Source organism: Emydura macquarii, unplaced genomic scaffold (assembly GCF_026122565.2).
Source record: "Emydura macquarii macquarii isolate MOO-44397 ecotype Brisbane River unplaced genomic scaffold, CSIRO-AGI_Emac_v2 contig_2734, whole genome shotgun sequence".
NCBI lineage: Eukaryota > Metazoa > Chordata > Testudines > Chelidae > Emydura > Emydura macquarii.
This window is the reverse complement of record NW_027132871.1, coordinates 3,432,199-3,458,003: the sequence shown is the minus strand read 5'-3', so window position 1 is coordinate 3,458,003 and position 25,805 is coordinate 3,432,199. Positions and strand designations below refer to the sequence as shown.

The window sequence follows — 25,805 nt, the reverse complement described above, 5'->3', positions numbered from 1 at the left end:
TAAATGGCACATTTTCCCCCCTATTCTCCACCTCCTGTATAAAAATGAAGGATTAAGATCTATATATTTATATTTAAAAAGTATTGAAGAGAAGTTAAGCAGGCATGTTGCCATTTCTGAATCCCTAAGCTCTGTATTATGTTGGACAGAGAGGACAGAATACTCCAGGCCCAGAAAAATAGACTCCTATTGTGAACAATAGATTCCCTATTATGAACAGGATAAAAAAATAAAAACAAAATATTGTTCCCATTCCTTGTCATCCTACAAAAAATATGATTTTCAAAAAGATAGCAAACTCTATAATCAAAAGGAGTTTTGTGATAGGGCCACTTAGAGTTCTAGTGATATAAACTAAATAGATGTATTATTAATACATTTCTAGACTTCTTTCTAACAGGAGAGATTAACTTCAAAATGCAGTTTGTCAACTTAGATCTGTCATAAAATCAGCTTAGGTACTTACGGGCATCAACAAATAAATAGTCAAAGAATAGCTACAGTACTCACCAAAGAGCATAACTATGCATGAAACAAGGCGGTTTCCATCCACTGTGGAAACGTTTTAGAATACGAAAAAGCGGATATACTTCCAGTCTACATTAGCACGGTCTTGCCCACATTTCTGTGATATATAATTATAAAGTCAAAAAAGTTACCATATAATACATACATTTTCAGGAGCCGGTTTACAACAGCAGTTGTGACCTTCATGTTGACCTTGGTAATAAAATGTTATACTCTGCATGTGCTGTGTTGTGCTTCCCAACTGCCACAGAAACAAATAGAGACAAGTCTTAAACTTACCACCAAGAATTCCTCCCATTTTTGTGGTTTAATACAGACTGTAGCAAGGTGCTGTGGCCTTCCTCGGAGTCTGGGACTGAGGAAGGGTCGCAATGCCCCTGGCTGGGCAGAACCGGGCCCTACAGGCCAACCTGCCTGGCAACAGAGTGGGAGAGCCAAAGCAGGAAGAGGAACTATAAAAGGCCGGCCTAGCAGCTCAGTAGGGAGGAAGCTGCCGCCGGAGGCAGACGTGTCTTTCCGGAGGCTGTGGCCTAGGCCTGACCCAGATCCAGCAGCCGTTTGGAGCAACCGCCCCACCAAGTGGAGCATCCAAAACCTGTCCGGATTGCCGGGCCTGAGTGACTCGAGAGGGCCACACAAGACTCCTGGGTGGGAAATACCCCCTGAGGCCGGCCCTGACCTGGAGGAACTGCCTGACGCCGGGGAACCCCGGGAGCTGACGGAACCCTGTGGATTGGAGGAACCCCTGGGACCCGCGACCTGGAGGAGCTGCCCTCTGCTGACGACGCAGAGGAGTTCCCAGACCTGACGCCAGTTGGCAGGGAAGGACTTGTGGGCCTGCTGCTCGCAGTGTACCCCAGCGACCCAGAGGGAGATTGATGTATACAGGTACCCGGGGACTGGGTGGGAAGTAGTGGCCCAGGGACAGCCAACTAGCAAGTAGCTGAGTCAGGGGCTAAACCCCATCAGCATGTTGCGGCTGAAGCCCTGCTGATTCAGTGGCAAAGCAGTTTGCCACTGATACAGCCCTGGGCTGGGACGCAGTGGAGTCAGGTGGGGCTGCGTCCCCCTCTCCCCTTCCCTAACCACCCCGGGAGTGCTTGACATCCTCTGCGTTGGCTAAGCAGAGGATACCAAGCTGTACTGGCCCTGCCTGCCTGTGAGGCTGAGGACCCCAGACTATTTTTGCTAGCCCCGCCTGTGGGAAGGCCGGGGGCTATTGACTGCCCCACCAGGCCTGCCCGGCTTGTGGGCCAGGGACCGTAAACTGCTTGCTTGCTCCATCCTGGCTGAGGGCCGGGGGAACCAGACCGCTTGCTAGCCCGCCCCACTAGGGGCCGGGGCTAAAGACTTGTAAACAGGCACTGGTTATTCCCCTAAAGGAAGGTGCTGTGGCCTTCCTCGGAGCCTGGGCCCGAGGAAGGGTCATGACGCCCCGGTCAGACCTTGCCACCAGCCTACACAGACCAACAACTCTCTTCACCACTTTTTTTTAAAACCTGTTTCTGCCACATTTCTCATATTAAATTTCCTTTATCAAAAGGAAAGAATCCTCTCCCAAAATAGGTAAGAGCTGACAATACATTTATAAATACGCATACACATATTTGCAACTTTCAGCATGCACGTCAGCCAAATGGCATCAGAGCTGAAGTCATGACTGCTCCCAGCTACTACAAACGACTGTCATGAGCAGCAATGCAGGTGTACAGAAACAGCAATGGCTCTTGGCCCATAGCATAGCGAGAAGAAAATCTGAAGTGTAGGATCCAGGCCCTGACAAGGAGTGGTTCAAGAAAGGGAGGAAAGACGAAACCTCTACGGGTTTAGGTAAGGGGAAAAAGAGAACAGAAAAACACAGGATTACTACAACAGTGGGACGTGTTTTGCTCTAACTCACTCACCGCACAACCTGCTGGCCTTAAGAGAGATGCATAAAGTGTGAATCAGGGCTGAACTTGATTCAGAAAGAGGAAGAAATAAGGAAGGATTTAAGGAGGGTCAGGAGAAGATTAAAAACAAAATGGGAGCAGGGTCTATAGAAGACAAAGTTAAACTCACACTAACTAGTTGGAGCAAGAAAAAATTGAGAATTTAAAGGGGTAAGTACACTAAACAGCATGGAAGGAGAGAAGAATGAGAGAAAAGAGCAATGTTTCCTGGGTTGGTTGGAGCACAGGCAGGTGCCATTGACTGCACCGCACCTTTAAGCGGTAGGGAGGATGTCTGGCCGGCCAAAGGAAAGGGAACAGTACTTTATGTTGGGAGGTCAGAAACTGCTGCAAGAAGGTGTGGGTCAATGTGACGATGCAAACTCATCCCCTAGGATCTGAAGAATTTAAAAAGGGCAAGCCCGGGTGCAAGAAGCCTCTTTTACACAGAACAGGCTGAGACAGGATCCACCCTTCTTTCCTTTTTAGGCAGTAAAATATCAGGTTTGGTCAAGACCTGCTGTGGGCATCACACTAGCGGCCCCTTCTTAGGGGAGGTGGGAAGAAATTTTTCCCTCACCACCACATTGGCATAAACAGAGTGGGCTTTTTTTCACCTTTGCCACAGCGGGTTCAGGGAGGGCTTTGACATGAGGCATGAAGGGAGTTAGGCAATATATCTCAACTCATTACATAACTGTGGGGCAGATGTCCAGTGTAGGTGCTCCATAGGGAAGGCATACAGTGACTGGATAAAGGCCTTGGTAAAGGACTTAAAAAGGAGGTGTTAGTTAAAGGAATGGAAGGGATGGTTGGGAGGTGGGGGCTCCTATGAATGGTATGACAGGGAGCCAACCCCCCTTTCTTATAGCCCACCTTAACTCTCCTGGGAGGGGAGGGGGGTAAATGGCAAGGTCCCAGCAATGGGTTGGCTGGAGGACCTGGATGGAAGAAAAGAGAGGGGCTGGCAGAAGCTCCCCCGGATAGTCACTGAATGAACATGGGGTTACCAACACTGTACATTTTTATCTGCAGGGTAGTCCCAGACATCTCCAAATCATATGTCTCCTGTCATCTGTTTGGTATAGCCGGAGAATAAAATCTAAGTCTGAAATGAATGGATGGCCAGTACTGCAGTAGGAAAATCATTACTAATGCTGGTTACTTTGATTTATGCTGTATGTTAGATTATTATAAAGATTAAAAAGATGCCTTCTCCACTATATTCACTGTGTTTGCTTACATAAATATCTGGTTTATGTTTAAATGAAACATTTATCAGTTTTAGTACCTATTAACCATTTGGAGAGCAAGCTGTAGATTTAGCTGTTGGTATCTGGGTTAGATTCCAGGAGGATGACCATATAAATCAAATGGGTTCTCACACAAGATCACCACCTCATGCCTGGGCAATAATAGCATCACCATAAAATCTGAACATGTAGAGTGCTAAATATTACCTAGGACATTGTCAAAGGGCCACAGCCTGCAAGAAGATGCACTAGGGCCAGCCCCCGAGCTTGTACCAAAACGCAATGACTACAGCCACTAACTGGCTTTTTTCTTTACTCTTTATTTGTTGTATTATGCACTAAATAGATCAAGAACAATATTTAATTCCCCACAAGTTATATCCATCCTCCATTTGGCAAACTGATATTTGTTACTGCATTCCTGATAAAAATGGCATCTTATTTGATCTTTTTACTTTTTCATTCAGGCACAAGCATCAGAATTACATCAACACAACATAGCATTTTTTAAAGTATAGGGGCAAAAGCAGCAGGGTGAGTCTACATGTACAATATTACATATAAAGATCCAACAGTGTTTTCCCACAAAAACAAACTATTTTTTAAAATTTCTCATACACAGGTGAATTAAAACAAAAAGAGTATTTAATATACAGGGAACATTAGTCTGCCTTGGTTCGGAGTCACAATGACTTCAATGCGATGCCATGTGAGTGCAGGGCTCCACCTCTAGTAGATCCTGTTAGAAGGCCAGGACCTAGATTACATCAACATTTCAATTTCTTTAAAAGTTGTTAGCATTTCTTTGAGTAATTAAAAAAAATTAAAGTAAATCAAAGAAAAGACACTAAATTTCAAGAGCATTTTCTCTAACTAACATAATGCTTTAATCCTGAGAGCTGCCAAACAACTAAAATTCATAGCGGAAATTGCGCATCTCAGGCTCAGACCCTAAGAATTTTTAAAACATTTGTGTAGTCCTCATGAAAGTAAATACAAAGTAGCATAAAATGGCAAACAAAACGATTAAGACAAATATATAGAAAAAGCTGTGTAAGGGACCAAATTGCTTTTAAAAAAATCAGGGTTTTTTTTCTCATTACCTATCAATAGTTACAAGTTCTGACTTCCTGCAAGTGCCAACAGTATCTCAAACACCTAACTTGTTTGAAGGAATATAGTTCTCAGTTCTATTTAAAATGAAGTCCTTCTCTAAAATGTGACTAAGTGACATGCATCTCCATATTTATTGTCTCTGGGATTTCAGATCAAATTTATTCACTTTTCAAGATGTTTTTCTAACAGTCAGTTCTCAACACAGAATCTGAGGGTCAAGCTGGACTCTTTGCTACTCATGAATCACCCCCCAGTAATTAAGGTTCGGCATATCAAATTTGTCCTGTTAACTGTGCTACCCCACTGTTACAACCCATGTATCTACAATGGAAATGCAGGAGCATATATGAGGGCAGAATTTTAGTTCCACTGGACCTCTTTGCATTTTTTAATCAATGTTTTAAAAACACACCAGGGCAAGATCTTCAAAAATGATTAGTGATTATGGATGTCCAATTTAAGATCATAAAGAAGTTGGATTTCAGAAAGTGCTGAGCTTCCATTAGCTAAAAGAGGATGTCTCAAGGAAAGCCACCACCACACAAAATAAATAAATCACAGCCACATTTGAAAAATCTTGTGTGAAAAATATTATAACTAAAGTCAACATAAAACAAATATATATAAAAAATCATGCCATAAACAAGATAAAAAATGAGAGGGATGAAAACTGATGAATGGCAAAGCACATTATGTGATATGAATAGCAACACCCCATTTGACAGCCTCTGAATAATCATGTTTGAAATTGTTTTGTAGTACATCTGTTAGTCAGGTAGTTCAAGAAATGAAGCCCAAACATCCTCAAATTCATGTCACTTCACATCATTTGTTTACATTTCTGAGGCCACCATTTTACTTGTAGGCCTCTGAACCCAAAGTTCCATGTGAAACTGACGGAGTCATGAGGAGACAGCTGGAGGAAAAAAAATGGATGAGCAGAGAAAAGAGAAAGAAATGAAGTAGGGGTCAGAGGAGAGGGTAGTCATCATAAAACAATATTGACTTACAATCACTCCTTCTGATGCAAGCAGCCATTTACTGGTTAAGACATGTAATTATAAGTCCTACTTATACACCACAGAGCTTTAAAAAGTCCCTATTGACTATCTCAGACATATATACACATTAAGGAGTATCCTTGACCTGACACACCAGAGACTAGAGGGCCACATCTAATCACATAGGAAGAGGTAATGTGGTCTCGTGCCTAGGGCACTGGACTGAGATGCAGGAGACCGGAGTTCAGTTTCTGATTCTGCCACTGACCTGCTGTGTGATCTTGGACAAGACACTTCACCTCTCTGCTGCTCTCCCACTTTTTGTCTGTTCTGTGTATTTAATCTGTAAACTTTCCAGGTCAGGGACTGTCTTCCTGGGTGTTTTTATAGTGCCTTGCATTCAGCTGAGACAGCTGGCTGCTAGTTTAATAGAAATAAATAACAGCAATGTTCTTTGAAGATGTCCCTTGCTATGCATCAGTACCTCTTTTTAAAGCTTAAATTATTTGATTTTTTTTACTGAGCTCCAACCCATACCTGTTCATTTAAACTCTCATTCTCCCCCATCTCTTTATCGCAAAGTGAAACAGGAGACCAAGAAGCAGAAGTGAGGGTATTTTGACTCTTATTCTGTGGGCTCAATCCTGCAAGATTCTGAGCATCCTGGCAATGAATTTTACCCCAGGGCAGATTGGCAAAGGCCCTGGGGAGTTTTCGCTTTCCTCTGCAGCATAGGGCACAGGTCACTTGCTGGTGGATTCTCTGTACCTTGAAGTCTTCAAATCATTATCTGAGGACTCCAAATAACTCATTCTTAAGTTAGGAGTCTATTACAGGAGTGGATGGGTGAAGTTCTGTGGCCTGTGTTGTGCAGGAGGTCATACTAGATGATCAGAATGGTTCCTTCTGACCTTACAGTCTATAGTCTATCCAAAGATGCATTTAAGTATATATTTAAATGATTTGCTAGATTAAGATTCTGCAATGTACTGTACCCTCTGGCAGGATCAAGCCCTGTGTGGATACTTTGAAGCAAACTGCTCTACACATTAGCAGCGCATTTTGCATTGGATTCCTCTGCTTTTTCCCAACTGTTTATGCTATTACTACTCTGAGTTACCCTTCTGTAACATCTTCTAAATGGGATTTTACTATTGCTTTTGTTGGTTTGCATTTGTTTTTCTCTTTGACTTCTCTCCTCAGGGAATGACAGAACTGAGAAGGTGGAGGGAAAAAGCAGGCAAAAGGTGGCATAATTATTCTTTTCCCACCTCTTCATGAAACCATGATGGAATTGATTTAAGCAGCGTATCCATCACTTGCAGTGCCTACAGCTCCAGCACCACATGAAGTTAAAAGATTCTGGAGACAAGTTTTTTGTGAATCATCTGGGCCTGAAGGTAAGCAAGAACATTCTCTTGGAGAAGCAAGTGTGTGATACTAAGGGGAAAGGAAATGTCAAAGACCCTCACCAAGAGATATGAAGGAATTAGAATCATACAGTTGGAAGGAACCTCAGGAGGTCATCTAGTCCAATTCCCTGCTCAAAGCAGGACTAACCTCAGCTAAATAATCCCAGAGAGGGTTTTGACAAGCCACAGCTTAAAAACCTCTAAAGATGGAGATTTCACCACCTCCCTAGGTAACCCATTCCAGTGCTTCACCACCCTCCTAGTGAAAAACTTTTTCCTAATGTCCAACCTAGACCTCCCCCACTGCAACTTGAGATCATTGCTCCTTGTTCTGTCATCTGCCACCACTGAGAACAGCCTAGCTCCATCCTCCCTGGAACCCCTTTTCAGGTAGTTAAAGGCTGCTATCAAATCCCCCCCTCATTCTTCTCTTCTGTAGACTAAACAAGCCTCGTTCCTTCAGCCTCTCCTCATAAGTCTTGTGCTCCCGTCCCCTAATCATTTTTGTTGCCCTCCGCTGGACTCTCTCCAACTTGTCCACATCCTTTTCGTAGTGGGGGGCCCAAAATTGGACACAATACTCCAAATGCGGCCTCACCAATGCCGAATAGAGGGGAATAATCACTTCCCACGATCTGCTGGCAATACTCCTACTAATGCAGCCCAATATGCTATTAGCCTTCTTGGCAACCAGGGCACACTGCTGACTCACATCCAGCTTTTTATCCATGGTTACCCCCAAGTCCTTTTCTGCAGAACTGCTGCTTAGCCCGTCGGTCCCCAGTCTGTAGCTGTGCATGGGATTCTTCCGTCCTAAGTGCAGGACTCTGCACTTGTCCTTGTTGAACCTCATCAGATTTCTTTTGACCCAATCCTCCAGTTTGTTTAGGTCCTTCTGTATCCTATCCCTACCTTCCAGGCTACCTACCACTCCCCCTAGCTTAGTGTCATCTGCAAACTTGCTGAGGGTGCAATCTACCCCATCCTCCAGATCACTAATGAAGATGTTGAACAAAACCGACCCCAGGACCGACCCCTGGGTCGGAATTATTCTGGGCTGAGGGGCAGACTGAATGGGGAGAAGTTATTGATGCATGGGAGAGAATCAGGAGAAGTTGGCATGAAGGGCATACAATTACTGAGGGAAGGAGCAGGACACAACACAAAATGGACTGAGAAACCCTGTCACTTGGATGGGAAGAATGGACATGAAAAAGTAAATATATTTACAAATGTAGTGCTGATATCAATTTAAACAATATGAAAGGCAGATTAATATTAAATTATATTAACAAAATTTAACAGGTTACCTGTTGGTCTAAGCAGATGCAACTTCACCGAAGACAATCAGATTACACATACAGTAATGTGACCTAATCAGTTTACTTTAAATACCACCGACAAAGGCGAAATGCGCACCAGTGCTTAAAGTCCACATAGGGCTCTATCCAGCACTGAAGCCCCATCTAGGAGGTGAATTCTGAGGACACTGGCTCTGAGCCTCTCTACCTACCATAGGCTTTAAAACACAGTGTAGATGTACCCTAAGTGAACATATGAAAACGTGTATGAACATGGTGATGTCGCCATGCTAATGACTGAACTAACGAGAACGGAGTCAACAGGTCAATATGTCTGGGTTCTGTTTCAAAGTAGTTTTTTGTTGTGTTTTTTTTTTAATCATAACGACTGTTTTAAGGCAACTATTAATAATGAAGCATAGAAAAACTTTTTAAAAGAAAGATTTTAGCTTTTATGCAAAATTTCATCTCTGATTTCTTTGGAAGAGTTATGGCTTTTGATAATTTACAAGAGAGAAAAACACTAATGTTTGAAATCATCCTGTTACAGTCATGCTAGTAACAGTCTGAACATGCTACGCAGAAACATTAAAACCATCTGACATGAGAAAAACAAGTTTAACTGCTGAAGCACTTTCTCTTAAATACATTAAAATTGACATCCAGACTTTAACCAAGTTTAAAATGTCTGAGCAAATTCTTATGCCTAATTAGAACCATCTTAAGAAACAGATGATCAAAGCTGCCATAGGTGGTCTCTTCAGACTACATAGTCCAACATGGTTCTATCCTTTTAATAAAGGCTGGTAAATACTGCACTGCAACACCCAGAGGTATCATGATTCACATATGGAATAGCAGATTTCCTAAATTACTCAATCTCACCCTTAACAACAGACACAGTCTGTCTGAACACTTGGTAAAATAACAATGTAGGATGATGAGAAGTGTGAAGATGGCACTCTCTTGTCCACCCCCTTGTCACGTACACACACAAAATATTATAATAAGAAATAAAGTACTTTTTATGATCAGATGAGGTCCGGTGATTTGAAGCAGAGAAGGTGATTTAGGATTAATGGACCTTTCCTGAGATGAGATATAAATTAAATATCAATTTCTTAATTTTAGCATCTACATTAAAATATTGAGAAAGATTTAGAATGGAAGGCACCACGGGACCCTGCAATAGACCTGTAACTGCTTTAATGACCAATACTAATCAGATTTTACAATAACTGTGCCACACAAAAGGTTTTAAATCCTGTCTGGACAAAATGTACAGTTGAATAGGAAGAAAAAGGGCTGCTTTTCTTTCAGGATTTGCCTCCAGCTGTTTAGAAGAAGAAAGTATAGTTTAAACAGTATTCAAGCCTACCACAGAAACAACAAAATCAAACATTTGTCTACCCTTCTCCACTTCAGATCAGCTCTAAAGGCTCATTACACATATACTAAATTCAAGTATTCTTTAACAGCTGTATACAGAGTTCTCTAACACAACCACCTCCCGCTTGAGATTGAATGAAGCCCCCCCTCCCTGGAAATTATTGTCTACTGGAGAATGTTGCCCATCTCCCCTTCAAACAGTGTATTTCTCTTCTCCAGAAACAAGACCATGACGACATTCTTCATTTCTGTACTCTACAGTCTTCCGCTCTTGAACAAGCCTGCCCTGCCCCATCTCCTTTTCTCATTTGAAATCCAAGGTTGTTTCTCAGAGACAGAGACTTGGCACAATTTGACTATTTTAAAATAATTTCAGATATTTGTTTATTTTTAACCATTTTTTAAAATGTGTATTGATTTAAATTTTCACAGTTATGGGGGCAGGGTGTCAGACAATTATTTAGTGACAACAGACTGATATTCAAAAAGTTATAGCTCCATAACCATTTAAACAACTTAACATTACATGTCAAAATATAGAAAATCAATATCCTTAAATCAAACTTAAGTTTCCAAGCAGCATTTTTCTTATTTTGACTAACTTAAAATTTCAATTATTGATAGATCATTTTTTCATCTGTGTGTGTATACAGTTAAATCAAAGTTCCCAGACATTTATCAACAAACATCTAATCCTTCCCAGCCTACATATATACACAACTTTTAGTACCGGGAGAGGGAAGAAGGTGTAAAGAGTAAGATAAACATATTGTCCTTAGGAAATGCAATACCGTCCATTTCCAACTTAGTATGTCATTTACACAAGATTTTGGGGCTGTTTTTGTTAAAGTTCTGAATTTTTTCTTTTGTTTTCAATTTTCATTTATCAAGTGACAAAACTAGGTCTGAAAAAGTTTGTACACTATGTACAGAAATAGGATATGTTCTTCCTCTTCCACAAGATGCACAAACACTAAGATATATATTTCAGATAGCCCCAAAGCCTATAGTGAAAACAAATTTTGATAAACACAACTGGTCTAATTTTCAAAAATGCTGAGTACTTCAGAAGCCCAGTGAAGTCAGTGGAAGTTTTGTATTCTTGGCAACTATGAAAATTAGGTTTAGGAGGCCCCATTTCTAGTCTTCCATGAGAGTTTTGCCTGAGGAAGGACTATTTTAAATGGCCTAATTAGAAACAATCAATCTCAAGACTTTTTGGACTATCAAAGTATCTTTGCAGTTTGATCATGGAGTATGCTGTATTAGTTTTCAAATTGCACTGATGAAGCTCAAACCAATCCTGGTTAATCCTAGACATGATTGGAGAAGTAGTTAAATTAGCTCTAGCCCACATAATGCTGAGGCAACTGTTATGCAACAGCATGAACAAAATGTTTTATTTACAAAGTAGTGTAGCACCAGCTGACAAGGATGTGGTCTGCATGACTCCTCCTTGAAGTATTTCTTGCAAAATTGTGTTTAAGTCCCCTTTCCCCTCCTAAATCTACTGAATCAGTTAAATGTTATCTGTAGTTATGTAACCTGAGTATACATTATAAAAAATTTAAAAAATACTGAAAATGGAGCACTTATAGTTGTAATTGTTGGAAGGATGGTCAGGACTTTTTCATTTTTGCTACTGTACTGCCTTTTCCCAATTGTCTGCTTTATGGGTCCTTCTCGCCACATTTTAATTTATATATTTCATATTACTGCAGTCCAGAAATGTATTTTAAACTTTTATAGACAAAAAAAAGTCTGAAAATTTTAGAGGATTAATACCAAACATGGATTAAATTACATCTTTGCAAAATGAATTATATACATCAAGATCGATAATAGTTCCTCAAAGTCTGTGTAGCCCCAGTTAATGAAGAAACCCATAATTCTACAATACGAATTACCAAATCTCAACTATACACTGTGTATTAAAACAAGTATACTTATAACTAATACTTTCAGTACTGGAAATAGATTCCCCATGTTTGTTTCAGTTTAGCTTCCAATAATTTCAGGATTATACATGTCATAAATACATACATATAAATCAAATTGTTAGTATCTTCTATCTAATAAATTGGACCCACCACAAATGTTGTAATCTAATGGGTACTCTTCTCTATTTTCTAATAGAAAAGAGAAAGGTGGTTTCCCTTCCTTTCTGATTTTTTCTCCCTCAGTTAGCTCTACAGCAGCAAACTGCCAGACACAATGCAAAGATATGCTGACATCAATCCATGATGCTGAAGCACAAAACGTTTCAGTATGAGAGCCTTTACAAATTGAAGCTGTTAAACAACAGCATGTTTATTATGCTGCCATTTAAAACAGAACAACAAAAATTTGGCAAATGGAAATGTAAAGATCTGAAGGAAAGACATTTAAGAGGATATTAGAATATTACACAATAAAAGCTGTAAAGGTGGGTTGTCTGTTGCAACTTTAAAAGTTGGGAATGTAAAGAGAACCAGTGTTAGAAAATCTTCAAGGATAAATAAAACTAATTTTAAAATATCAGTTAAAACACCATAACGTTTCAGGAAGCTGATCTTCATTACCAAAGTGTAAACCAATTAAAACACCTAGAAATTGAAAAGTTAGTTGATGGCATTTAATTTAACAATCTACAACCACAGGAATTCCAGTTGGTTTCCTTTTTGGCTTTGGCTGAGTAATTCCGTTCCATTTTTTGTTTGTTTGTTTGTTTTTAATTAAAACCAGAGACACTGCCAACAGCTGTATATGCACACTAACACATGGACATGCAATGATGATTATGTTCCAGCAGTGACAACCTCCAAGCAACAATCTAACAGTAGTGATAAACTAGACCAGTCAGTCATCTATTTCAGAAACCAAAAACACAGCCATATTTTTCCATCAGTTACTTCAAACTTCATAACTTCCATTGTTGTTTAATTCACTTTGTTTCATTGTTGGATGAAATGGAGATTTAAACCTTGTACACTAAAAAACTATTATATAGAATGTGAATGTAGAATGTGTGGGTTGACAGGTACTGAGGGACCCATCTGTATGACAACTCTTTATTATGGGCCTCACTTTGTTCACATTAAGGGAGAAAAAAATATATATGTCAGAAACTGGAAGTCAGTCTTATCTACCCTCTTTCCTAAAGAGGACAATTTGTAATCAGATTATTAGACAACAAAACAGAACCCAGTTTATAAAATTTTAAATTGTTTCAGCACATTGCCTGAAAAACTTAAGATTTTTCCTTGTGGTTAAATATAATTATTATTTATAACACAACAGGTACACATGGTACTTTATAAGCACAAAAATCCAACTCCTTACCCTCCCTTTAGGGGCCTTCTTCTTTCTGCTTACACAAACTTTACATTTGTGACTGAATTAATATTTTAGGTACTTGTAACAAAAAGAGGGAATTCATAACTAAAGCTTTAGGCATTGAAACACACATAAAAAATCATACACCAAATCCCACTGGGATTCCAATAGAGCCTTGCACACAATTAGTAGTTCATCACTTCTGGAAAGAGCTACAGAAAAAGTATGAGCACAATGAATTTTAAAGTTAAGGCCAGACATAAAACTGCTGCTTCCTTTGCTATCAATTCTCATTGCAGAGGTATGCTTAACCTACAGTTTCTGTGCAGATGGCGATTACATTACCAGTCTGTAGCAAAAGAAATATACTGTCTCTAGAAGCACATTAGTTACATTAATAGTCATACAAATACCATAAATCCAGATACTTTTTTAGTTGATGCCCATGTACTTTAGACAGTTTGCCTGATAACCACATGTTAAGAGATTTTGCTGACTGGAGTGTTTCAAATGGTTAGGCATGACAGAAAGAATTTATACCAGACCTAATTCATACAATCTCATCCAAGGAACTTTAGGTTCAAGATCTTAAAAAAAATAAAAAACAATTCTCCAGCTGGAGTTGATTAGCAAAGACTTCTCAATTTTCCATTTGCTATATCAGCTACACTTAGAACACAGTACCATAAATACCTAAAATGCTTGTATTTCTATCTGCACACGAAAATAGTTTTAAAGTTGTGAGGGGGGGGGGGGGAGAGAAGGGAGAGACTGTGTGCTTACAATATTTGTTCCACTGTGTACCAAACTCAATTCGTCTTCTTGGACTCCCAGCAGATCCATTACTTTCAAAGTAGCAGACTGACTGACTGCTCAGTGAAGTGAGCTTTAAGTCAAACAAATCAAAATGTTCAGCAAGACGGGACAAATGAGTTATAGCCAAGCATGAATTCTTAATTCTGCTTGGCAGGGAAATGATTCTGAAAAGAAAAAGATGACGGTCCTTGGCTAGCAGCGTCTTGGTTCACAAGTGAATTGAACAGGCTGAAGTGATTTACCAGCTCTCTCCCCCTTTATTTCCCGCCCCCCCCCCCAAAAAAAATTAATTCCCTGCAATAACAAGCTGCCAGATTGAGAGAGGTAGAGAGATATCAGGCTGGATAAGAGAAGCCAGACACCCACGGGGGAGTGACCGCTGTAGCGTCCCACTGACAGGGGAGAAGCTAATGGACCCAACGGCAGGGAAGGAAGCGGAAAGGTAATGAATTGCTCCACATGGGTTTGCAGCGCCCTCGTTGTGCGCCCACACCCACCCCGCCCCCCGTCTATCCGGACTGCGGCCCCGCTTCCCCCCTACCCTAGAGCACCCCCCTGACCCCCAGCAGGGCTCACCCCGAGGAGTCCAGTGCAGGGAAGCCTCCCTGCCTCATCGAAGCGTGGGGCGAGCCCCTGCTCCTGCCCTTCGCAGGGAAGGGGGCTGGGGTCCCTTGCAAACTTCCCCAGGCACCGCTGGGGCTCAGCCCTCCCCCACACACACCTCCTGCTTTGCACACACCTTTCCCGCCCCAGCCTCGCACCTCCTGCGCCCCCCCGGCACCTCCTCCCTGGGCATGCAGAACAGCCCGGGCGAAGTTGGCTGCAAAGTTGCAGGCGCTCCCCGCCGGCGGGCTGGGGCCGGGGCCAGGGAAGCGGCGGAGCAGCCGGCAGCCGCAGCTCGCTTACCCATGGCTCGCTCTCGCTCCCTCGGGGGCTGCGCTGCCTCCAGTGCGGGCTCGCGGGGCTGCTCAGCAGCGGCCTCCTCTGCCTGGGCTGGCGGCGGCGGCGGCGGGCTGAGGGCGCACGCGGGGCAGCGGCTGCAGCTGCTCACACACAGTGGCCGGCTCCGCTCGCCTGCGGCTGTGCCGGGCGGTGGGGGGCGGGGACAGCAGCAGCCGCCTGCCGGGGCTGGGGAGGGGGGAGCCAAAGGGAGGCAGGCTCCGGGCTGGGAGCAGGCGGGATGCAGCCTTCCCCCCCAGCTCGCACTGGCACGGGGCGAGAGGGGCCGCAGTGCCCCCAGAGCGGGGCAGTCCGGGGGTCGGCTGCTGGCTGGCAGGGATTTGGGGGAGTGGGGGCAGTTGTATGTACAATGCAGATAACTATCATCGTCCCATCTGCCCCTCTGGGGCCAGCCCGGCTTGTCCGGCCCTAGCCCCGTGCAGTGAAACGGTGGCCCCATGGTCTCTGCCCATCATAGGTTTCAAATCATGGCAGGTGTGAAGGGGAGTGAACGACAGCTCATGTCCTCCCCCCTTGCATGTAATCTACCTAGCTGGCTAGCTTCTCATACCTTCCTCGGCATGGGCTAAGGGAAAGCCTGGCTTTAAGCTAAATGCCTAATAACCTCACCAGCTGCCCACTGTTTTCTCCTCTCTATTTGTCCTCCCGTTTGCCTCGGTACATATGTTACACAGACATGCTATTTCCCTCCATGTGCACTGTCCAGAGCTCAGAGGCTGCCAAACTGGCCTAGTTTAAGGTCCCCAGCCTGTTCCCGCTGTAGATTTCCCATTGATTTTAACAAGAGTAAGGCTCGGGCCTTTTATGAATGAGATTTCCAAGAAGGATGAATGAGAGAATTAAAAGTTTTACTGAAGAACACACAGCAAAGCCCAATGTAAAAAGAGTGAGAGCCTTAAAAAACCCCAAAACCTGCTTTCAAATAGTCCAATTTAAAGCTACTTTCCTAAAAGACTATATTTATATAAATTTCCTCCATATTCTGGGAAGGATACTATTCCAGTTAAGCCCTTGAACTGGAATTGAAGTGATCTGGGTTCAATTCCTGCTCAGCACAGACTTACTGTGTGACCTTAGGCCATAATCTTTTAAAAAGCCTACTGATTTGTGGTGTCTCCGTTTGAGAGTCACTGACTTTGAGACACCATGGATCTAAATTTTCAGAAGTGCTGAGTACTCATAGCTTCCATTGTCTTCATCTGGAGTTGGGGGTGCTCTGAGAATCAGGCCCAACATGTCTCAAATTGGGTAAAATTAAGGCCCCTAAAATTAGTGGACATTTAAAAAATATTGACCTTACTCTTTCAGGACAAGATTTTTAAAAGGTGTGCCTAAAATTAGGCACTTAAATCAATGGCCTGATTCCAAATAAATGGGAGCTGATGGCTGCTCAGCATTTCTGAAATAGTTCCAGAGGGGTAGCCGTGTTAGTCTGTATACAGCAAAAACAACGAGAGTTCTGTGGCACTTTAAAGACTAACAAATTTAATGTTTGCAGGCATAAGCTTTCGAGAGACGTCAGCTTTCCTCTTCAGATGCAGTAATACAGCAAGTTTTTTCATGGAGTTGGTGGATTTCCATTTCAAACGGCTCAATTCAGTGCCTTCCGTGTGGAATAGTTCCAGAGGAGTAGCCGTGTTAGTCTGTATAATGGAAATCCACCAACTCCATGAAAAAACTTGCTGTATTACTGCATCTGAAGAAGAGAGCTGAAGTCTCTCGAAAGCTTATGCCTGCAAATATTAAATTTGTTAGTCTTTAAAGTGCCACAGAACTCTCGTTGTTATTTCTGAAATAGTTTAGTTCCCCATCTGTAAAATGGGGAAAATAATCCTTATCTGCCACATAGTAAATCTGAGGTGCTAAATGTATTAATGTTTTGCTCAGATACCCCAGTGTTGGGGTGTCACTGAAGTACCTACCTACTTATTTATTAATAGCTTTGAAACTCAGGTTTAACAAACGATATATGCAAACATATTTATTCTGCCTCATGTGGCCAGGGCTAGCTTTGTTTAAAACATTCAAAAAAAATAATATATGTTCACCTCTGTTCTAACAAAATTATGCTCCATCCGCGCTTACTTGCATGCTTTTGCTTGCAGTAACTCATTTTTTACAAATCCATGTTTAAGGTCAGTTTCCTAACACTCAGGAGATGATAGTGAAGAAGAGGCCCAGAGGAGTGAGACTTGGTAGGTCTGAGACCTTCAAACAGCTTTCCCCTTTCTAGGAACTGCAGAAATAAAACCTCTTTGTACCTAAAAATTGTCAGAGCTTCAAACAGCACGGGCCATGCACAAAATACCATAGTGCTGCAGTACCTACATACTATGGGGTAAGATAAGAACAAACTAGTAGCTTTAACTTTCAGTTTACTTGCTTTTATGGATTGCACTTTCAGTTAATTGGGTGGGATCCATAAAGGTACTTAGGCACCTAAGTCTCATTTCTAGCCACCACTCTGATCCACAAAATTCCCACTCAACTGCTGCCTAAGCCTGTAGTCACCTAAGTTCACTTGGTACCTAAGTTTTGTGCCTCTGGGCATGCACTTGCAGCTTCACTCTAGGCGCCCAGGTGCTTGTCTCCTGGCTGAGTGTGTGCAATTCTGCCTCAGCCCCAGAGCAATTCACAAACTGGGAAAGATAGGCATTCGGTCACCTAAGTCGTGTGCGGGTCCCAATGCAGTAGCTGGGAATGATTAGAATGGAAGTTTGAAAGATTCTCCTAGAAAAATTAATTCATCTTTTACAATTTTAGAGCCCCCAGTCCTGCAGACATTTATGTATGCGTTTATATTTACGCACCCAAAAAATCCCACGGAGTTGCAGCGCTGGGACCACATTTTGTTTTCAATTTAAAAAAAATATTCCCAACACCTTGAATCAAAATAAGTTGATGATTTTGGTTTCTCAAAACGGGTGTGTAGTCTCCAATAACAAGTTTGGACTCAATACTGTGCAAGTGTTTGCAGAATCAGAGACTAAGTAGTTCCAGCATACATTGCAATTTCTGCTCTAATAAGTAATCAATGTATTGATTGATAAGCCATTTTATAAAGATGGGGAAAAATTTACACTGAGGCTGATCACTAGCAAGCTATTTCCAATCCCCACTGGGAATTAAAGTAGATGAAAAATGGAATTAATTATGGAAATAGCACATGACCCTTAACTAGAGTGGCACTGAACAGTACTCTAATAAAGAAGGAGCTGGAAGGCAAAAGGGAAGAATATCCTGCTGTGTTTCCACTATGTGTTGGAGAGATAATGAATTAATTTCACATTTTCTTTTTGGAAGGAAGATCTTTAGTTAATTTTACACCCTGTGAAGCTCATGGGATATGCTGGTTGATAAATGCTAAGAACAGTTGGGAAACATTGCCTGATCCTGCAGACACTTGTGCAGATGAGTAACTATACAAAAGAGTAATTCCATTGAAATCAGTGGGACTACTTACACGAGCAAAGCTATTTACAAGCGTAAGTGCTTGCAGGATCAAGGCCTAAGCATTTGTACACCAAACAAGAATACATGTTTGGGGTGTATACTCTCATGGTGATGCCTGGGGCATCTAAATCTTCATGCAGTGTGATGAGAGAATCACACCCCTTTATTAGCTTTGTCATCCTAAGAAAAACAAGGTTACTTACCAGTAACTGATGTTCTTCGAGATATGTTGCTCATGTCCATTCAACTATAGGTGTGTGCATGCCTCCGTGCACGGTTACCTGGAACTTTTTTCCCCGTAGCAGATCCCGTAGAGCTGGCTCCGGTGCCCCCTGGAGCCCCGCGCACATGCCACAGTATATGAGGCGCTGCCGGCCCTATGCCCCCTCAGTCCCTTCTTCTGCCAACTCCAGCAGCAGGGACCGGGGGTGGGTTGTGGAATGGACATGAGCAACACATCTCGAAGAACATCAGTTACTGGTAAGTAACCTTGTTGTCTTCTTCGAGTGCTTGCTCATGTCCATTCCACTATAGGTGACTAACAAGTAATACCTTTGGAGATGGGTCAGAGTTACCGGTGAGCTGCTCTCAGCACCACTCTGCCAAATCTCACGTCCTCTCTCACCTGCTGGACAATGACATAGTGGGACATGAAGGTATGCACCAATGACCAGGTGGCAGCTTTGCAGATGTCCTGCAGGGACATTCTGTCCAGGAAGGCTGTAGATGAGGCTTGAGTTATGGTTGAGTGTGCTGTGATGGTTCCCGGAAGCAGAACCTTCGCCTGCTTGTAGCAGGACTTGATGCATGATGTAATCCATGGGGAGATGCACTGGGTGGAGACAGGTGAGCCTTTCATCCGGTCAGCCACTATGATGAAGAGCTGTGTCGATTTTTGGAATGGCTTTGTGCGCTTAATGTAGAAGGCCAGGGCTCGTCTCACATCCAGTGAATGCCATCTCCTCTCCTCCTCCGAACCGTGAGGTTTGGGAAAAAATACGGGGAGAAAAATATCTTGATTACAATGAAATTGGGAAACCACCTTGGATAGGAAGGTGCCAACGAACGGAGGTGTGCTCCAAAGAGCTAGAGGTACCGGAACGTCATCTCGGTACTGATGATTTCCGCTGCCGCTTGCATTGTGGCTCGGTGACCGAGGTCAGCACTGCTCTGAACTCCTCAGTGCTAAGCCGGACTATGGCGACCGGGTTCCATGTCGTGGACTGTGCAGTGCCAGGTCCTCCAATGGTGACCTGGTTCTGCGCCGCCTCGGTGCGGGTGAACTCCTCAGTGCTGGGTCCTCCAACGGCGACCGGGTTCTGCACCATCTAGGTATGGGTGAACTCCTCGGTGCCGGGGATCTGGAATGGGAGCTGTCCAAGCGCCGCCTGTCAGACCTCGACTGGTGCTGCCTCCTGGCATGCACTGCCTCCAGTGCCGGGGATTGACGTCAACGCTGAGAGGGAGACTCCACGTCCTGTGCCAGAGCAGGTTGGCTCTGTCATGCGCTCTGGCTTGAGTGGGGGGGGCATTTAGTATATTGTGTGACATCAATATGTCAGAATCATGATAATTCGTGTGAGATATATCATGTCTGGTACTGTTAGAAGGGATATATCATGTTAAGTAAGATAATAATACTTATGTTCATGTATTATATGTAAAATGGAAGTTATGGATGTATTTGATATTTCTGTATGTCAATTTGGGCTGGCTGGGACACACCCCAGACAGAGAGGCGGCAAGACAATAGCCTGCTTAATGGCCAATTAAGACACTCACAGAGGCAAGGGGCCCAGGAAGAAACCCCAGGCATAGCTGAAAAGTCACCAGGATTGGCCCATGTGACTCTGGACTCCATTTTAGTTCTTGTGACTTTCCACAGGCCGCATGGCCCAGGACAGAGGGTATATAAGATCAAACCAGAGAATCCATTTTGTCTTTGTTCCTGTCCAGCTGCAGACACACACCTACCTCTGGATCAATTCACTTTGCAACTGAACCTAAGGACTTAGACCCATCCAGGTACTGGATGTGTACCAGAGGGAACTATACCAGCCTGCAATTCCACATTTCTTCCAGAAACCTGATGTATATGGACTTTCAATCATTTGTATGTATCTGATTTGCTTTAACCCTTTAACATTTCTCTCATGGTTTATTTATTTCTTATTACAATAAACCTTTAGTTTTAGTTACTAAAGGATTGGCTGGCAGCGTGGTATTTTAGGTAAGATCCAAACTTATATTGAACTGGTGCTGTGGCTGACCCCTTGGGGTCAGAGGGAACCTTTTTAGTAAAGAGCATAGGGTTTAAATAACTGGTCTCTTTACTGGACCTAGTGCTAATTTGGGAGCCAAGAACTGGAATGCAGTAAAGGGGGCTGTGGGCATTTGTGGACTGGCTTCTTGATAACCGGAGTAGGGGAATCAGAAGCAGTTCATGGCTGGTGGGGAAGCCAGGCTTCAGTGTCACCCACCAGCGCTGGGAGAATCTGCTCTCTTTTTGCAGCCTGCCCTGATCTTGGCATTCTCAGATGGCTACCCTGGGCACGGATGGGTCACAGGCTCTACGCTGCCGACCTGGAGCGACTGCTGGGGGAGCGTCTCTGCTCTACCCTTGGAGACCGTCCAGTGGGAGATCTTCCTCCCCGTACCGGGGATCTCCACCGCCATTCAGGGGGACCCAATGCGGATTTCCCTTGTGACACTAGCCCCTTCTCTCTCGGCGGAGTGGGGGCGGAGGTGGCGTAGGCAAGGCCAAGAAGACTCTTGCCACCTGAAATCCTCCGGTGTTGACAGCATCGTCAGAGGCGCACTCCCATTCTCAGGAGTTGGGGGAGGCTCCCTGATTGGAGATGCTGGCACCGGAGAAGACTCGATGGGCCAGGTCTGGTGCATGTCCGCACTCGACCCTCCCGTACCGACGGCGCAGGGGAGTGTCCACGCTCTGCACGCTGCTTCTTCCTCTTCAGTGCCAGCAACGTTGCGCGGTGCCAAGTCGAGGCCAGTGCCTGCGGTGTGCTCTGCACCGAGGTCACACTCGGTGCCGAGGTGCAGTGGGTCAACTCGGACGCCAGGCGGCGCGCTTCCTCCGTCAACAGGGCTTTCAACTGGATCTCTTGGTCCTTCTGAGTCCTCGGTTTAAAAGCCCTGCAGAGCTTACACTTCTCTTTCCTGTGGGCTTCCCCCAAGCAGTGGTTGTGAGCAGGAAGGCCTTCCCGCAGGAGGCACATGGCTTGAACCCTGGTGACCGGGGCATAGCCCGGCTGCTTGAAGTCCCCGCAGGGACTTGCCTTATCTCTAACTACACTTAACAACTACTTAACTAACTAAAACTAACTTAGAATATCAAACAAGTCCAAACAAGGGGAATCGTACTTGCTGAGAGCAAGGCTAGTTCCAGCAACTGTCACGGGCGGAAAGAAAGAACTGAGGGGGGTAGGGCTGGCAGCGCCTCATATACCACGGCTTGTGCACAGGGCTCCAGGGGGCGCCGGAGTCGGCGCTATGGGATTTGCTAAGGGGAAAAAAGTTCCGGGTAACCATGCATGGAGGCGTGCACTCACCTATTGTGGAATGGACATAAGCAATCGCTCGAAGAAGAATGCTGGATTTCTTTTTTCTCTTCAAAGAAGAAAGTAAAGAACAGCTGTCCAAATATTGGTTATAACTCAACATACAATTTCCATTTCCATTTGTGGATATATTGAGTCTCAGGAAAGTAAAGAGAGAAGTTAGTAGGGCTGATGTCAGATAGTTTGGTTCCTTAGGCAAAACTACATTACAATGCTCAGCATGAGGCCAGAGAGGGGAGAGTTTTGAGTGGGAATCTTCATTATGAACAGGAAGCTTTAGGCTTTCATTTCAAAGTTAAGATGCTTGCAGAAACACATTCTCTCCTTGTTGCACTGGTCACACACAGGCCAGATTCTGGGCCATACATTCTGGCCCCAGTGCTTAGTTTGTGCCAGGACTTGCCGGGCTGAGACCCGGCACCTCTAGGCTTGGCAGTTCATGGCTCCAGCACCTCTGGGCTTGCTGTGTCAGTTATGAAAGTAAAAAAATTGCTTGAGCCCAGACACCTCTTTTGTCACAAATGAAGCACTGGTTGGCCCATTTGTGCGTGCCGGGAGCCTGTTGGGAGGAGAAAGGCAAGGCTAGAGCACGCTGCATTCCAACCGTCCTGCTTGGGGCTACTGCACTTGGATGTAATTTAGAGCCCTGCTAAAGGCTATATGCCATCGGGGCCAGACTGATCCCCAGAAGAACTGGGGATCAGGGGAGTGCAAAGGTGGCTTTGTGCAGCTGAAGATCTGGGCCATAGCAGGGAAACTGAAGACTGAGAATACCATAGTGTTGCTCAGTATAAGCATTTACAACGTGGCACTTAAAATCCTTTCCATTGCCTGGATAACTACCTCAATGTTATGTTACCTCAATATTTGCAGTATGCCCTAATGATGAATGCTGCTAATACTGAGGTAATAATATTAAGTTACCTACGGTCAAAACAAAAAGTTTTTAAGTTCAATCATTGTAGGTCTCTGTGGAAGTATGCTCAGTGTGTCTCCCAACATCCTAGCCTCGAGAGATAGGTTCTTGCCTGTAGGAATTTTAAAGGGGCCACCCAATCTGAGCTCGATTATTGAGCTGAATCAGTGAGGAGAGATGGGCCATAAATGGCTGCTGAGGGAGGAAAGGGAGCACCCTACCCTACAGTGATTGAGGGCAAGACCCCAATTTGAATCCCCACAAATGACCCTCTCCAATGGCCAGTGATGGAACAGGACCCCACAGCATACGAAGGTTGGTGTTTATATAATGTTATTTTTAAAAGAGGTTACCGGAACCCAACTCCTTCTTTATTCCTCCAGTGGGAAATGATCTAGCCCTAAAATTAATTCCTACATGCTGTGTGACCCTACCTGAGGGGGAAACAGATGGAGCTATGATATCAAGCTACGGTATGTGGAGTGGGCCTGAGAGTGACAAGTGACAACTTTTGAGGTTTCAAAATTTGTTTTTGGTCTGCATTGGAGAGTCCACCCTAGACCAAAGAAACCTTCCCGTTGAAAACTTTGTCAAAAAGAATCTATCTCTGTCAAAAAATTTCTGACCAGTTCTAGGGAGCTCATTTACATGAATTCTCATTCCCCACAGGGGATGTCTGCACAGCAATTGGGAGGTATAACTGAAGCACAGGTAGACATATCTGAGCTAGTTTGATCTAGCTAGATCAAAGCTAACTCAAGGAACAATAGCAGTGAAGTTGCTGCAGCACAGCTAGCTGTATGGGCTAGTCCTGTCTGCCCAAGACGCTAGGTACATACTCTAGTGACTGTGGATTCACTGGTATTGTTACATGAACTAGCTTTGATCTAGCTACATGCGCTGCAATCACACCTCTCAAATGTAGAGTAGACATACCCACCGTGACCTACTGTTGAGCTTATGTGAGCTTTTCTCCCACAGCTCCTTGCTGTGCATGGTTTCTTCCCATATGGCCTTGTGTAGTGGTGCAATATTTCTCTTGGATGGTTCATGCCACTGAGCAGCTACCACATGGCCATCCAGTATTTCCCCTTTCTAGAGGTCATATATAATTTCTTCTGGCTGGAGTCTGTGGGCAGTGGTAGTGGGCAGCTGTTTTTTTAAAATTTAAGAAGACTGAAATAATCACATATGAATCTTGACCTTACAAAAGTCCTGGGGACACCAAAACCTACATAAAAATCAGGAGTTCATAAAATAGCCCAGTTTGAGGATATGAGACACAAGTGCATATCAGATTAAAGATCATTTTGTAAAATCAGAGGTCATAAAATTGGGCTTTAGTTGTAGTAACAGCCTCATGCGGGAAAACCCCACCCCCAAAGAACTTGTAAATCTTTTCCATCTCAAACTTCTAGGATTCTATAGGCAAGTCCAACATATACTGTTCTTTTCATTTCAGCGTCCCATGCAGTCTCTTGTTTCAAGTGGCCCTAATGGAAGCTTTGGATGTTAAAAGGAAATAAAATGACAATCATATCATGTTGTACTGTGAATTTCATTCCTTAATGAAGACGAAGAAATGACCTTTCTCATTTTTTTAAAACTCAGTATTTCTGTTTAGATTAAGGAGACTGATTTATGCTTTCCTCTGTCATTTGTACCTTTCATGCAAAACTGCGGTGCTTTGGACTCCAGCTGTTGGTGCCATAAGAAGTCATCTTAGTGTGGATCACAGAATTGCTTCAGAAGTTCATCTTACAAGATTCTGGACTAATTGTTCACAACATCAGTAAATGAAGGTCTAGGAAAAAAGCAACTTTGAGAAAGAAATATATTTTGTAGAATAGTAAAAAATGAAAAACAATTTGTTAACTTTATCTACATGCTAGATATAGACCCGCTAATATTTAAAATTCAGTTACAATATTAAATGGAAAAAAAAACCCTGTGAAAAAGAACTGTACTGTTTTCTATTACCAAGTAGGTCATATTTCCAGCAACTATTTCTCAATATGTAAATATGAGCAGTGATTGCTTTAGAATAATTATAATTGCTTATTCAAGAGAATGCATAATTTTTCCCGATGAACCATAGTTAATTTTATCTGAAAATTAGTGATTACCATTTCTGAGTTAATTACAGAGTACCAAGTACGTATTCACCATTCAATGGCATGCTCTTATCACTCTAGTGTGTACACCAAATCATCTGACACATAACCAAAACAGTGTTTTTGTGATTGAAAAATACTTTAAAATACTGTAAAAAACAAACGAAGAATTAATGGTCAGATTACAACCTTGACAATTAAGGAGTAACTTTTCCCTCAGCTTAGCATGGTGGTTCTTGCTGTAGATATTTTGCTTTCATTGCGTGCATGGCTTTTTCCCTGATGTCACTGAGGAGTCTGGGCCTTTATAAGGAGTGTGGAGCTGAGGTTCACCATGAAGATCTGAGAGAACTTCACTCTTCGAACAGTAGTAATAACAACCTTCCTGTGCATTGTGGATCCGCAAATTTGCTTCCGTTTCTGTGATCATCTGCATGTAATGCAGCACATCCATGAAGCAATAATGCATCTGAAAGAGGATTGCTATCTGAGCCCCAGTAAAGGACTGTGTGATTGGTGAAGATTGGTACTACTTCTCCTTTAACCTCTGTTTTTCAAGTGAATCAATGCTGGCAAAGACCAGACAGACATCTCTGGAGACTGAAGCCCTCTAGCTGCAGACCAGATACAGCTGTACAAGCTTTCCCGCAGTGTCCCACTGATGTATCTCCACTCTTGTCTGGATGGATCTGTCAGCTATGGAGGTGGATTCCACAGCCTCT

General features: G+C 43.3%; 1 protein-coding gene across 3 annotated transcripts in view; it reads right to left on the bottom strand.

Annotated features, from left to right (window-relative positions):
* The window catches only part of GPM6B (glycoprotein M6B), a 149,348-nt gene extending 124,668 nt beyond the window's left edge, over positions 1 to 24,680 (bottom strand). Inside the window, exon 1 of one of the 3 annotated variants that reach the window (XM_067566128.1) lies at positions 24,634 to 24,680. In XM_067566128.1, the coding sequence (XP_067422229.1) occupies positions 24,634 to 24,640 (7 nt within the window). In that variant the 5' untranslated portion in view covers positions 24,641 to 24,680. Of the gene's footprint in view, positions 1 to 14,968; positions 15,513 to 24,633 lie in introns of those variants that run through there. The other 2 variants (XM_067566122.1, XM_067566124.1) reach the window with 2 other exon arrangements.
* Positions 24,681 to 25,805: the final 1,125 nt, after the last annotated feature.